Raw genomic sequence first — 13,499 nt, forward strand, 5'->3', positions numbered from 1 at the left:
TTCGTTTTCCTGTCAAAATTGGAAACGGGAGCAAAGCAAAACAATTGTGACGTCACAAAAAAAAAAAAAGTAAGAGAGAAAAACACATACAAAACAAGAACGTTACTTCCTGCCTGGTGTTGTGCTTGTGTGAATGAAAATTCGTGGATATGCGTTTCACTGACATTTATTTTGAAGTGTTTGTGCGTTCAGTGAGGTACGTAATGAGATCTTAATTTCCTTTAGCATCCTGCAGGCACTGCGAACACATCGTAGCAAAGTGTAGCTGAAGGACGTTCCGCCAATGTGCTTCACTGATTTGTTCCAACACTGGGGAAAATGTCGCGAAATACATTCAACTTTTGCGTTCGTGCATATCTTAGCTCAAGACGCAATACATAGACTATCTACTTCCGCATCTATCATGTTATTCTTTCACAAGCTTTGAGGTTCCACAGTTGACGATGTCGAAGGCTTTCAGTTGCGTGGGACGGGCGATCATGTTATTTTCTGTTTGTTTTCGACCACACCGTAGACTTCGTCACTTCGAGTTCAGTTTCACTCTTTCTACGGAACTATCAACATGTTTTAGAATGTGTGAATCGTCGTTAAGCTGTATGGGCTACTTCGTCAAATGAAAGTAGGCCTTCCTCCTTTTGTATTCATTTCTTCCCCCATTTCCTTTGGCCATGAATGAATGCGCTGTGGTCTCATGAACGTGTCCGTGACGTTCGCTGTTGGTTTCCTTTCGTGGCTTTGTTGGATGGGTCTGTCACCTTTGTTACTGAGAGTAATCTCTGAGTCACTTGTATGGGCATGTTTCGGCTCGCCTTAGTAAACGGAAGCGTAGTAGTTTGTGATTGCGCTATCTGTAACAACTTCCGCTCCGTGTATTATATTTCACTCTGGGCTCTGTCTACGTGATTCATTTCCTCTGCAAGATACGATGACCCTAACGTCGATGGCCACAACACTGTTTCTTCTAGAAGTGGCTGGACGTTCCGCGATCCTCATGTAAGCGCGTCGAGCAGCGACGAATATTTTATTCATCGTTATTAGCACTGTTGTGGTTACTTTTGGGTTGACGTTATTGGCGATGCATTATGTTGGTTCATGTGGCAGCAGTTCACGCTAGAATATCATTCTCGTAATAAACTGTGTTAAAGGTACTACTCACTGCTAAAAAACTGACCGTGGCATGTTAAAATACGTATCATTGATTTGCGACGTGCACCAACCGTAACGCGAACTGCCGGTTAGAGCCCGTTCCCGTTACTCTAATCGGCTAGCCACAACGTATACAAAATTGTGGCAGTTCCAGATAAGAAAATTTAAAAAACTGCTCACTGCGGCTCATTTTAGATATGCTGTCTTGGGATAAAATTGCAACAGCCTTGAGATTTAAGACTTACCATACCATCAACAAAAGCTTTTCAATTGTCATTGCAAAAATATTGTGAAATAGCGACGAGATGAACATAGGAAAGTTGCCAGTGTTTGACCAAGTCAACCATCGACAGGGCGAAATCGGCAAGGCTCCATGCCTGAGTGAATGGGCGAAGTGTGTCTTCCCCATCACTCAGGCTTGCCAATCATAGAGTTTATCCACCAGCTAACCTGCATCTATGCCGTTCTGTCTATTAGCAGGACTGTAGTCCACTTGAAAATGAAAATGTTAGAGCGTCTTTTTAATCTCTGACAGTATATGTGGTGAGAACTGAATCAACTTTCATCCTTTGCTGGGGGTGGGAGGCATCTGATATGACTTCCAATGCAAGGGCTTTTCCGAAGTAGTCTCGTAGACTATGAAGAGCACCCCAGACCTGTGTGCTACAGTTACAGCTGACACTTTTGTACAGCGTTATGTATTCATAGCATATAGGCTGTTTTTGTATCCTCTGTTATCCCACCACAATGACCCGTTCCTATCACTGTTCATGTTATTGAATTCAGTTATTGTTCACTTATCTTATCTGTCTTGCTTACAGTGCAAAGCAGGAGAAAGTAATCCACTCTATATTATCACTACAGGTGACCGATGGTTTTCGTCCCAATGGAATCCCTTTGTGACAAGTGTGAATCATTTTGACGACTGTTCTCCGCACCCGAGAGTAAAAATGTCCGGCTCCGAGAGCACTTCATCTGACCGAGGCCGAGAAGCAGACAGCAATAACAAAGACGACGACGAAGTGCAGTCACCAAGAGGTGAAAGCACCCTTTCAATGGCGACGCAGACAGACGAAAAAGAGCCCAGCGTGCGACAGAAATTTCGCACCCTGACCTTTGGGAGACGTCGGAAGAACGCCGTAAAAGAAACTTCAGCACCGAAGCCACGAAAGACGCCTTGGGGCTTCAAACTGGGTTGCAAGTCTCGGAAGCCCCCCTCCAACCCTGAACCGCCGGCGTCCGCGGAGCCGCCCGCCGGGTGCAGCAGCTGCATCTGTACCGAATACCGTCTGACGGAAGATCACGTGTTAGGACCCAAGGTTGTGTTTAAAGTGACACCCCCTGCAGCACTCAAGAAAGGGTCGGCGAAGGAGCAAGGGAAGGTCGACCCACAGGAGTTCCCCATGGATGACTGGGACGAGCAGGCGAGGCAGGAGAGGGCGAGGGAAATTGCGGAAGGGGTCGATCCCCCTCCTGGGTTTCGACCCACGGATACGCAGCACGCTCAGGCTTCTTCGAGGGATCAGTCCAACGAACGGAGCGTACCCGAAGAAAGTGTCCAACTGAGACAGCCCGTGCCATTACCGGAACTGGCGCTGGCGCTGCGTGATAGACTCAGTGCATACCCAGAGGGCCTTTCGCTGCCGTGGGAAGTGTTGAACCAGATCTGCGAAGTGGGTTTGGATCGCCCGTCCGTGCACACCCAGGTGGATTACATGCACTGCCTGGTTCCGGACCTGCTGGAGATCACAAATTGCGGCTTCTACTGGGGCAAGATGGACCGCTACGAAGCGGAGCGTCTGCTAGAAAACAAGCCCGAGGGGACTTTCCTCTTGCGGGACTCTGCTCAAGAAGACTACCTGTTCTCCGTGAGTTTCAGGAGGTACGGGAGATCTCTGCACGCGCGCGTCGAGCAGTGGAATCATCGATTCAGCTTCGATTCTCACGATCCGGGAGTGTACTCGTCAAAGACTGTCTGCGGCTTGGTGGAACACTACAAGGACCCCAGCTGTTGCATGTACTTTGAACCGATGCTCACTCGGCCATTGCATCGCACGTTTGCGTTTTCCCTCCAGCACCTAGCACGTGCCATCGTATGCTCCAAGGTTACGTACGACGGCATCTCCCGGTTGCCACTGCCAAGATGCCTGAAAGGATATCTACGGGAATACCATTACAAGCAGCGGGTGCGAGTCCGGCAGATCGAGGACGGGACCATGGAAATCGGTTGTGGACCGGGTCGATGGTACGGAATGCTGGGATCTCCCTGACGTTGGCGTGCATTTGAGTGGCCCACAACTTTGTAGTGTGGTAGTCATAGCTTTATTGTGTGTTCAAATGCTGAATGAGGAAAGCTCATAAGGACCTTGGCTTGCTTTTCGTGATGTCATATTACTACGTATTACTTCTTTTTTGGAAACAATGTTGGAAACAAAGTTTTTTTTTGTTCTTCAAAGTTCTGTTCAAAGTTTGTTCAAAGTTCTTTAGTTGGAAACAAAGATGCAGAAAAGCTTGTTTGTCCAGAAGAAAAGGAAACGTTTTGGAAATTGCACGTCGTGTTCTTTGTAGTACTCTAGCTTTTTATTTGTTCCCCAAAATTTTATGTGAATTGAACTATTTTAGTTGCAACCTTTTGTGGTAAGAAGACTACTGTGGGGCCCAAAAGTGTCCACGTAACTTTATGTGTAACTGTAACCATTTCATTTTTTATTGTAAGATGGGTTGTAAATATTGAGTGAAGGAAACTTGCATAAAAGATTCCAGTTTCCTTTCTCTTCGAAGCATATCACTATTTGTGACTGCTTTTGCTCCCATTGTCAAATGTGAAGTTACTGTAGATAGACCTTATTCTCGATCCAGCTTGTATATATTTCGGTACTTTCCTCCTGATATTTTGAAGTTACGATGTGTATAGCAGATATTTTGTTACCCGTGTTCAAATTTCGCTTAGCATTTTATGCGTGGGACATTTCTCCTTCAGCTGTGTTCCAGTAGCGGTGATTTGCAGCATATTATCGCAAAAGTTCATTGTAATTAGCAGATTTGCGTGACCCACATAGCTTTTCTGCAAGGATTGTATGCCATTGTGTGTTGTATGATCTGTAACACACGTGTAACATAATGTTTACATATTTAAGTAAATGGAGACATTTGTACCTTAGATGTATATATGTAATTATCTTTCTATCTTGCACATAATAAACCTATAGTACAAGTTTGTTCTCTATTGCTGACTCACCACCACTTAGTCGTTCTAGAGTCACTAAATAAGCTATGCTAAATAAGCGTAGCGTATTTAGTGACTCTAAGTCGTTCAAGTCAGTGGTGGAGATTTGAGGAACCACTGATGGAAGTGCCTGTCCGCTCGCAATACAGCAGTAAAGGGGGGGGGGGGGGGTCGTAGATTGCTTTAATTTTATTTTTTATTTATTTAATCACATGAGTGATGGGAAACAGATACAAAAAGTCACATAATGTGCCTTGATGGGCACCTGCTCCCTACGCATGCAGCAGCTAACAGTCACAAATGGAAATTTAAAAAATCGTAACAAGATCAATATCAACATAGGGCATAGATATTCATAGATAATCACATAGGACCAAATATCTTCTTTGAGAGATTTTCTTGAACATTTCAATGGGATCAATACCGAGGCTATTCAACAAGGTTGGAAGTGTATACTAGAGTCTTCTCCATATGATGTCCTACATTTTGGGACAAACCCGTTTTGTTGGCGACAACAAGGTTAGTTATAGACAGGGCAGTTGGGTATTTCGAGGAAGGCTGTGGAGTTTCCTATAGTTGCTGTTCTATATGCCAGTGACAGCCTATATTGATACATATGGTGGATGGGGACAAGATTATACTTACTATATACTAATGTTGAACACAGAACCCCCTTATTTGGAAGAGGGACCAATGAAGTTGCTCCACGGACATATTGTCATCAAGTAGGGAACCTAGCTATTCCAACTCTAATAGCAATACTGCAGCGAGGGAAACTGGGGAGTTGCGCAGACGTTTCACGCATGCGAGTGGTGTGTAAACGAGCTGAAAATGACACCACCGTTTTCTTCGCGAACGTTGTTGATTGTAAAGCAAAGCGGAGAAGCGCCTGCTATGCCAGTATCGAATATGGGAACCATGGGAACAGGCCATACAGGCTAAGTGCAACAATTTCTGAAATGGCCGGTTATGTTGAAATTTTTGTTTATGTGTTTGTTTATGTTTAATACTGTAAATATATAATGTATTTATTAATAGTTCGTGTTTTTTTTTTTATATTTCAATGTTTATTTATTGGACACTCCTTATCATTTCTATATGGTAGCTAGAAGGAGCTAGAAGGAGCTCCTTCTAGCTACCATAATTTCTATGCAGACCGCGAAGCAATGTGCAGGTGGCGCGATGTCATCAGGCCACATTGGGCGCACTTCCTCCTTTCCTACGTTCTTAAATTTGGCGCCTTTCTCGTGCGCCGGCGAATCGCGTTCCTTCACTTGGCACGGTTACCGGTCTCGGCGTCGGTTGTGTTTTTCTTCCATCGTTCACCAAGACTTGTTCAGCGAAGATGTCTGGCCGCGGAAAAGGAGGCAAGGCTAAGGCCAAGGGAAAGTCTCGTTCCTCTCGTGCAGGCCTGCAGTTCCCAGTGGGACGTATTCATCGTCTTCTACGCAAGGGAAACTACAGCGAACGAGTCGGCGCCGGTGCCCCTGTCTACCTCGCAGCCGTTCTTGAATACCTTGCCGCCGAAGTCCTCGAATTGGCGGGAAACGCTGCCCGGGACAACAAGAAGACCCGTATCATCCCTCGTCACCTTCAGCTTGCCATTCGCAACGATGAAGAGTTGAACAAACTACTCTCCGGAGTCACAATTTCTCAAGGTGGTGTTTTGCCCAATATTCAAGCTGTGCTGCTGCCTAAGAAGACTGGACAGACTAGCTCTCCCGGCAAGCCAGGCAAGAAGGGTGGCCCGAGCCAGGAGTTCTAAGGGACGTTTCGTTCATGTATATTTTCTTTGTACCTTCCCCTGTCGCGTGTAATTAAAGGTGTGTTCGTCAAGCTTTTAGGCCTAGCCGCCTCATTGTTCACTCATAGGCTATGGTGTACATTGCTTTCAGTTTTATCACCATTGTACAGTGCGAACTGTAGCCCTCCACTGGCATTCACTCAAACTTGTCACAATAAACGTGGTGTCAATTATCTGAGGTATGTCCATGTCTGCCATTTTTTGGCGCGAAAATCGTCGAACTTCTCACGGCGGCGAAGCCGAGGAAACTTACGTAGATGGCTTGGAATCTTTGGATGAGTAGGGGCTGGGATGGCATAATTTCTGGTTCGTATGACTGAAGGGGAGACTTCGGAGATCGGAAGTAAGGTGGTAAAGCGCTTCGAAGTAAATGTAAATATTCCGTCGCTCGCTTTCCATAATCGTGCGTGGAACTTGGGAATAAGTTCTGCGGTCACGTTCAAAAATAGAGGGAAGGAAGCTGCGCGCGCGATGGATTTAAGCGTAATTAACATGGTGTACGTCCTAGAATATAGCAACTTCAAATCTGTGAATTTACTTGGGTTTACTTGGTTTATTCGGATTGTCGGGAATTTGAAGAGTAATCCTGGCCAATCAGCGTTGCTTGCTGCTACATGAAACGTGATAAATAATACCTCGTTCGCTGTTCGCTATCCGTCAACCCGCTGGATAGGGAGGTCCTTTAGTCTTAGCGCGTAGCTAACGTCGGGTCGCTCACCACGTTACTACGCGTTCGTTCAACACGTTGTGCTTCTACAAAACCAACAAAACGTCCCAATAGCTCACTTCAGTCCATATAATGAGCGTGATGGTGTCAAAATCTGCATTGGGCGTTGCAGCGGGCGTATGCGGCACGCTTTTCTTGGGTTACTGCATTTACTTCGATCGAAAAAGGCGTAGTGATCCTCTCTTCAAGCAAAAGCTCAGAGAAAGTGAGTATACCTGTCTTAGCAATCATTTTACGTCGATTTCGAACGTCTGGGAACAACAGGTAGCCCTGTTAGTATTTATTATACCGACATTGAACCTGTGACGCTTCCTTGATATTCATTTTGAAATGTTATGGCTCTTCGAGTCAGATGCAGTTGGTGTTGCCCGAGTGCCGAAAATTCACGGTTTTATCACGAATATCTTGAATATCTTGAATATCGAGCGGCACATTTTATCCTGCAGGGCGTGCAAAGGCCAAGCAACAAAAGGACAATGCCGGTAAAGGCCCTAGCAAGGCAAGTAGGGAACCATGACACGCTTCATTTCATCCTGAGGATACGTGTTTAGCTCTGGAGGGGTACATTGTAATGACGTCATATCTACAGATTCCAGACCTGAAAGACTACGAATCTGTGCAAAGGTTCTTCATTCACGAAGTGCAAATTGGAGAAGAATTGCTGGCACAAGGTAATCACGAGGAGCAGACATCGAAATACGTATTGGTGCAACATGCTTGACCTCGCTTCGATGCAGGTGACATTGAAAATGGTGTGGAACACTTGAGCAACGCTGTCGCAGTGTGTGGTCAGCCTCAGCAACTCCTGCAGGTTCTACAGCAAACGTTGCCGCCACAGGTCTTCCACCTGCTTCTTCAACGTCTTCCTGTAGTATCGCAGGTAGGTTACGTCAGCCCTGTCTTTTCAGGTTATTGCGTTTTTATATATTATTTATTTATTTTTATTACAATGAGCCTCTGTGCTCTTGGTGAAAGTTTCCCAAACCTATTGCCACTAAAAAGTACAGAACACTAGCAAACTCACAAAATATTCGCTGTCCTCCTCCATGCTCTTGCTCTGCCCTGTGATGCCTTGCCGACAGTAGTCACACATTGTTTTGACGTTGCACCCCATCTACGACCCCACAATACAGAGCGCTTATACATTAATTCATTGCAGCATCGGGAAGTAAGGTCAAATCTAAACATCCTTCCACTTAAACGCGCGTGTCAGCTAGTTGAGACTGTACCAAAAATCCACTATGTTTCGTTTTGAGTGCTGTATCACCCCATGAATGGCAATGAATATCCTGCTGCGCTGTTTCCATAGCACAACGTGCATTCTGGCAATGTCACCACTGTGTTACTAGAACCTGTACGCTCCGCATGCCACAGCTCGTCGCAGTGTAGTCCCCTCTTTGGTAAGAAGTGCGAAACATCATTGAGTTTCACTGCTTCGAATGAAAGTCGAACAAACGCGTCTGCCGCCATTGTGGTGGTCACTTCTTCGGCTCAGCTGCCGAGACGATCTAGCGTTTGCTCGAAAACGAAGCCTAGAAAGGTGTTTCGAAATCCGGTTGCGTCCATCCCTTTCTCTTATCCCGAAGACATTTCATCATTGTCGTTCTCACGTTTTCTTTTACGAAAACTATGGTTGCCGCATTGAAAAATTGAGCAGTTTGTCATCTTTCAATGCCGCTACCACGAAAAGTGACCAATAGTGGGAGGAGCTTACGCGCATGCCATGTCACAACGTGACGTAGGTGGGGTATTGGTTATTTGGATGCTGTTAGCTTTGTTCTGTTGTGGAGCATGATGATTGAAAAATGTCCAGCAAGCTGTTTAGTGCCCTTCAAACATGTGTTTGTTTAATTTGCGTCGCATGAAGTTGCAGCATTGAGACACGGTAGAGAAGCGTTGCGTTGACCGTTCTGGTAAACGCATGACCATTTCGTCTTTTCTCCATTCCAGCGCTTAGCCGACAGTGCTGCAGCTAACCCTCTGGTGGAAGATGACGTCGAGTAAGTGCACCGCAAGCGGCAACGGTGGCACAGCAGGGACAGAAAGCATGTACCTATGTCCATCTAGGAACCATTTTACATTGAACCTCGGCGTTAGTCCAGATAACCGATTTGGCGTAGTGCAGAATAATGTTCTTCCTGCACGTACAAGAAATTCTCTGCGTACTCTCTTTAGAGTGCGCGAGAGTACCAGAATGAAGAAAATGTTCGCAGTCCTAGTTTTCGTTCCTCTCTAGAAACATGTTAGCACAATATGTACAGTGCACCCAGTTAAACGAAGGCATGTAGGGCAGTGAAAAAATGGAATGTCGGCAATTTACAGGGTTTCTCAAAGATCACACTCTAACTTGTATTATGTTAAATATTCCTGAATGTTTCAAGTAGTGTTCACAAATAGGTCAGATTTGTTGTGAGAAAGGCACAGCAGCAAGGTTGCTTGGGAAGTGCAGATATTAACAGTTACTCTCACGTTAAAGAACCACATGTTTCAGGAAACAGCTTAAAATGTAAGTGTGCTTTCAAGAGCTAACCTAAAGGCATTAGAATGTACAGAACACTTTTTCTTTTCTTTTTTTTCCACAACAGTTAAGATTAAATTGGAATATTTCGTGTTCCACTCTTTTGACAGTTAAATATATACAGGGTGTTTCATCTAACGTGAAAAAAATTTTGACAGAAAAACCTGCTTGTGTGAACACTATGGGGTCAATGCTCTATATCTCTGGTGAGATTTTGCCATGACATCTGAGCACTTGTATCAAATTTAATTTGGGAGAAATTAAATGTTCACAATTGAACTCCGAAATTTGCAAGGTCAACCTGGCATTTTTTTTTTTTACGGAAACAGAAAGCGCATGCGGATTTATCAAACTCTATTGCAGAATATATTAACTAGTACAATGGTAATAGCTGGAAAAAATTGCAAAACTGTCGTTGTGTTTGAGGAGCGCAAATTGCCGGCCGCGCTCAGATCTCCGAAAGGAGTGATGCGAGGAGGCCACGTCCATGCCCTTTCACTTTCCCTTTTCCAAGCGTCTGTTGATAACGAAAGCATGGTTGCAAGGCAGAGTTATCTGAAAGAAGAGCAAGAAGGAAACAGAAAGTGGTGGGTGGCCATTTTTCTTCCACTGCATCTTGCATTAATTTGACTGAGAGCTGAGCTGTGCCGACAATTTACGTGCCTCTAGAAGACTTTTTTCTTTCTTTTTTTTTTTTCAGCTACTAACAAAGCTGTAGCACATATATTTTACAATGCAGTGGGGTAAATCCGACGTATACTTTCTGTTTCTGTAAAAAAAAAAAAAAGGTGGGGTTGACTGGGAAAAATTTCGGAGACCAATTGCAAATATTGAACTTCTCGCGAATTCGATAAAAGCGCTCAGAAATCGGGCAAAATCTCCCCGGAGGCAAACAGTGTTGGCCCCATTGTGTTCAGAAAAGTAGATTTTTGTAATACGATTTTTTTTTCCCCCGTTAGGTGAGACATCCTGTATAATGAGTAGCTGCTCTTTGATCAAAATATGAGATAAGACTGAAAAAAATCAAATAACCACAGAGTTTGTACAGTGTTCGCCTTAAATTTTTGTTGGAACGCAAGGTGTGATACCAAAGAACAGCGCTGTTTAGTGTGGAATTCCCCACTAGCATTAGTTTAGCAGTGACACAGTATAGAAGCTGTAGGCTACTGCTACTCTGTTTTTTTCTGCCTCTTGCCGTACAGGAATCTAGTTCTGTTAAGAATGAAGCACACTTCTTCTCCATGGAACTTTCCAAGAAGGATTAACTGAGAAGCGAGTCGGTCTCTGTTGTGTATGTGAAAGACTGACAGAAGACACGTTTCTGAGCTCGAAAGACGCTATTTTTGAGCTATTAACTACACTCGACAGAGTGAATTGTAAATTAAAAAGCACAACTACTTTGCCAGAGGTCTTTCCATATATCTATTTTGCTCTGGAAAAATGATACGATAGGAATAAAGCAGTTACAGACGAGTATGTATTTATGGTGTATGGAGTAGTAGTTGTCTGGAGCATGTCTCTGCATGGAGCACTGCAATTTCAAGCAGCTATCTGCAAACTGAAATCATTGGAGCTGCTTCGATTCACAGGTAGCTAATATAGTGCACCCATTCTGGGCATTAATGTTCACTATTTTGTATGTTTGCACGTACATGTAGGTTGTTACATTTCCCCTATGCTATTTTATCATTTCAAGAGGATACCTTGCATTCTCTTACACTGTGTATTTGTTACTATTTGGGTCATAGCAGACTGTACCAGCAGATCTGGTTGCCTGACAGGGAATAGGTGCAAGGGTAGCTTGCTCTTAGCCTACTGCATTCGGAACCGTGCTGCCATTATTCTTAAAGCATCTGAGAAAAATATGGAAGAATCCTAGACAGACACAACCAGTGCCACCAGGATTCAAATGTGGGTCACTTTCCAGACTCCCCACTGTTTGGGGGCTGACCCCTCCCCCCTATGACGACCTCACTCACTGCAAATGCATGTCAGGAGACCAATAGATTGTGCGTCATAATTCTGTATTCCTGCCATGTCTCAGATAAAATGGGCACATTTGGAACTGCTCAAGCTTGCGTAGTCTAACTGTTTCAACTCCCTTATTAGTATTTCATCATGCAATTTTTTTAAAATTCATTTTATTTATTTTTTTCTGCTTCGAAAAATGCTATACACTTTAACTATACACATTTACACTTATACACTTGAGCTATGTGACAACTGCACAGATAATATGGAATGTAGTGTTTCCACTTATAGTTGTAATACATTTAGCCACATACTGGTTATTTTCAAATTTTTGCCCGGTTACATATTTACATTTTGCCGGTTCTGCGCTTCTGCTCAGTTGTCACCAGAGCATCAAACCGAAATTTTTCCCAGTTCAGTTCGGGTTCAGCTCCAGGAGGACACACACGTTGGTTCCGAACTGGTTCAACATGCTCTAAACCGGTTCCAAACTGGTTCTAATCACAAGGTGTATATGCCCTAAAATAAACGGTAGGAAAGTTCCGAAAGCTTTGTTTCTCTATGCATGTCCTAGCGTAACAGTAAGAATAGCCAGCAGTTTTATATTAGTACAGACTCTGTTGTATCTCCAAATGGCCTTCAACGAGATCACCTTTTTACTTTACGAAACGTTCTGGTATGAGCTTCCCTATCCTTCCAACGTGCTGGCCGCAAAGAGCTGTGACAAGAACGCTTTTCCAAGAGAAAGCGAAACTAGAGTGCAGCTGTTAGACGTTGTCTCCATCGGTGCGGGCGTTGCAAAAAATGTTGCATGAACCGGTCATTTTTGGAAACTGTCAGTCACGAACTCTTGATGCTTTGGAACCGATTTTGAACCGCTAACCGAAATTTTCCGAATCTGCTAAGCTCCAAGATGGTAGCGGCCTTTTCGGTTCTGTTCCGGTAAACAATACCGGATCAAGTCTGAAGCTCCTCCCCCTCCCCCCTTCTCGCGTGTTGAGGTCAGAAACCATGTAAACAAAGAAAAAACTCTTATTTGCACTGCCGATATCGTAAATTCAAATTCTCTTCATTTCCGCTTTATACTGTCCAACCAACCTTCGGCACTTCCGCGCCCTCTCGCACCCCCGTCGCTACGGCTCTGTTTCCAGTTTTCGGTTCCGGTTCGGTTCGGTTTGATACTCTGGTTGTTACAAGCATGTTATTCCTGAGACCACCGCAGCTTGCTTCCGGATAAGCTGAGTGTTGGTTGGAAAAAGAGCCATCAAGTGGCAAGCTTCGACCTGGGGCAGGATAAACCTGAAGCGCCGACCCCACCCACTCTCGAGAAAATTTTCATTTTCACGGTATGAAAAGTTGCTCTGCGAGCCCCTCCCCCCTCCGAACGGATCTGGTTGGAAACAGAGTATCAAACCGAACCGGAGCTGAACCGAAAAGGCCGCCGCCATATTGAAGCTGATCCGGAACCGAACTGATTTAGAAATTTTCGGTTACTGTTTCAAAACCGGTTTCAAATCACCGAGATTTCGAGACTGGTCGTTTTTCATCTTACCTTCCTTAATCTCCCCCAACCTGTTCCAAAAGTGACCCGTTCGTGTGACATTTTTTTGCAACCCGAGTCCCCAATAGAAGCGGAAATGCATAGCTGGACGCCCGCATTCATGGAGACAACATCGGACAAACGCGGTCTATAGTTTCGTTTTCCCGTGGACAAGCGTTCTTGTCACAGCTTGGCGGCCAGCTAGGACATGCGAAGAGAAATAATGCTTTCGGAACTTTTCTACCGTTTATTTTAGGGCATATATCTTGTGCAATGAACCGGTTCGGAACTGACATGTGTGTCCTCCTGTACCTGAACGGGAACCGAACCATTATGCCTGGACTCGAACCGAACCGGAAAAAGAAATCGGTTTGATGCTCTGGTTAGGAATACAGTAAGCCTTCATTATAGCAAAGTCACCAAGACCGGAAAAAGATAATTCGAAGCAAGGTGGCAGCTTCATAAAAGTCGTGCTGCCACAAAAACTGTGTCAGTATGTACTCGAAAGCGCGCAAACATTCTGCGCAAACCCTCTGAATAGTATTCAAGCAAGCAAGCAAACAAAAA

The 13,499-nt window shown here is 44.6% G+C and overlaps 2 protein-coding genes across 3 annotated transcripts; both read left to right on the top strand.

Annotated features, from left to right (window-relative positions):
- Positions 1 to 83: 83 nt before the first annotated feature.
- On the top strand, positions 84 to 10,895 carry LOC135396989 (suppressor of cytokine signaling 5-like). Of its 2 annotated transcripts, XM_064628268.1 has the most exons (5): positions 84 to 196; positions 2,011 to 3,372; positions 7,545 to 7,574; positions 7,641 to 7,783; positions 8,854 to 10,895. In XM_064628268.1, the coding sequence occupies exons 2-5, from the start codon at positions 2,097 to 2,099 to the stop codon at positions 8,905 to 8,907; spliced, it is 1,503 nt and encodes a 500-aa protein (XP_064484338.1). In that variant the 5' UTR covers positions 84 to 196; positions 2,011 to 2,096; the 3' UTR covers positions 8,908 to 10,895. The 2 variants fall into 2 exon arrangements, with proteins under 2 accessions (XP_064484338.1, XP_064484337.1); XM_064628267.1 differs by lacking the exons at positions 84 to 196; positions 7,545 to 7,574; positions 7,641 to 7,783; positions 8,854 to 10,895 and adding an exon at positions 280 to 993 and having other exon boundaries at positions 2,011 to 4,360.
- Positions 5,595 to 6,354, top strand: LOC135396994 (histone H2A-like). The gene has a single exon (XM_064628278.1). The coding sequence runs from the start codon at positions 5,718 to 5,720 to the stop codon at positions 6,135 to 6,137; it is 420 nt and encodes a 139-aa protein (XP_064484348.1). The 5' UTR covers positions 5,595 to 5,717; the 3' UTR covers positions 6,138 to 6,354.
- Positions 10,896 to 13,499: the final 2,604 nt, after the last annotated feature.

The sequence above is a fragment of the Ornithodoros turicata genome, chromosome 6, assembly GCF_037126465.1.
Source record: "Ornithodoros turicata isolate Travis chromosome 6, ASM3712646v1, whole genome shotgun sequence".
NCBI lineage: Eukaryota > Metazoa > Arthropoda > Arachnida > Ixodida > Argasidae > Ornithodoros > Ornithodoros turicata.

Excerpts from the sequence above, each read along its gene's own strand:
- LOC135396989 (XM_064628268.1), top strand. The coding sequence starts at position 2,097 with ATGTCCGGCTCCGAGAGCACTTCATCTGACCGAGGCCGAGAAGCAGAC. Across the intron at positions 3,373-7,544 it reads GGACGGGACCATGGAAATCG|TGCAAATTGGAGAAGAATTG; the intron begins GTTGTGGACCGG and ends TCATTCACGAAG. Across the intron at positions 7,575-7,640 it reads AGAAGAATTGCTGGCACAAG|GTGACATTGAAAATGGTGTG; the intron begins GTAATCACGAGG and ends GCTTCGATGCAG.
- LOC135396994 (XM_064628278.1), top strand. The coding sequence starts at position 5,718 with ATGTCTGGCCGCGGAAAAGGAGGCAAGGCTAAGGCCAAGGGAAAGTCT.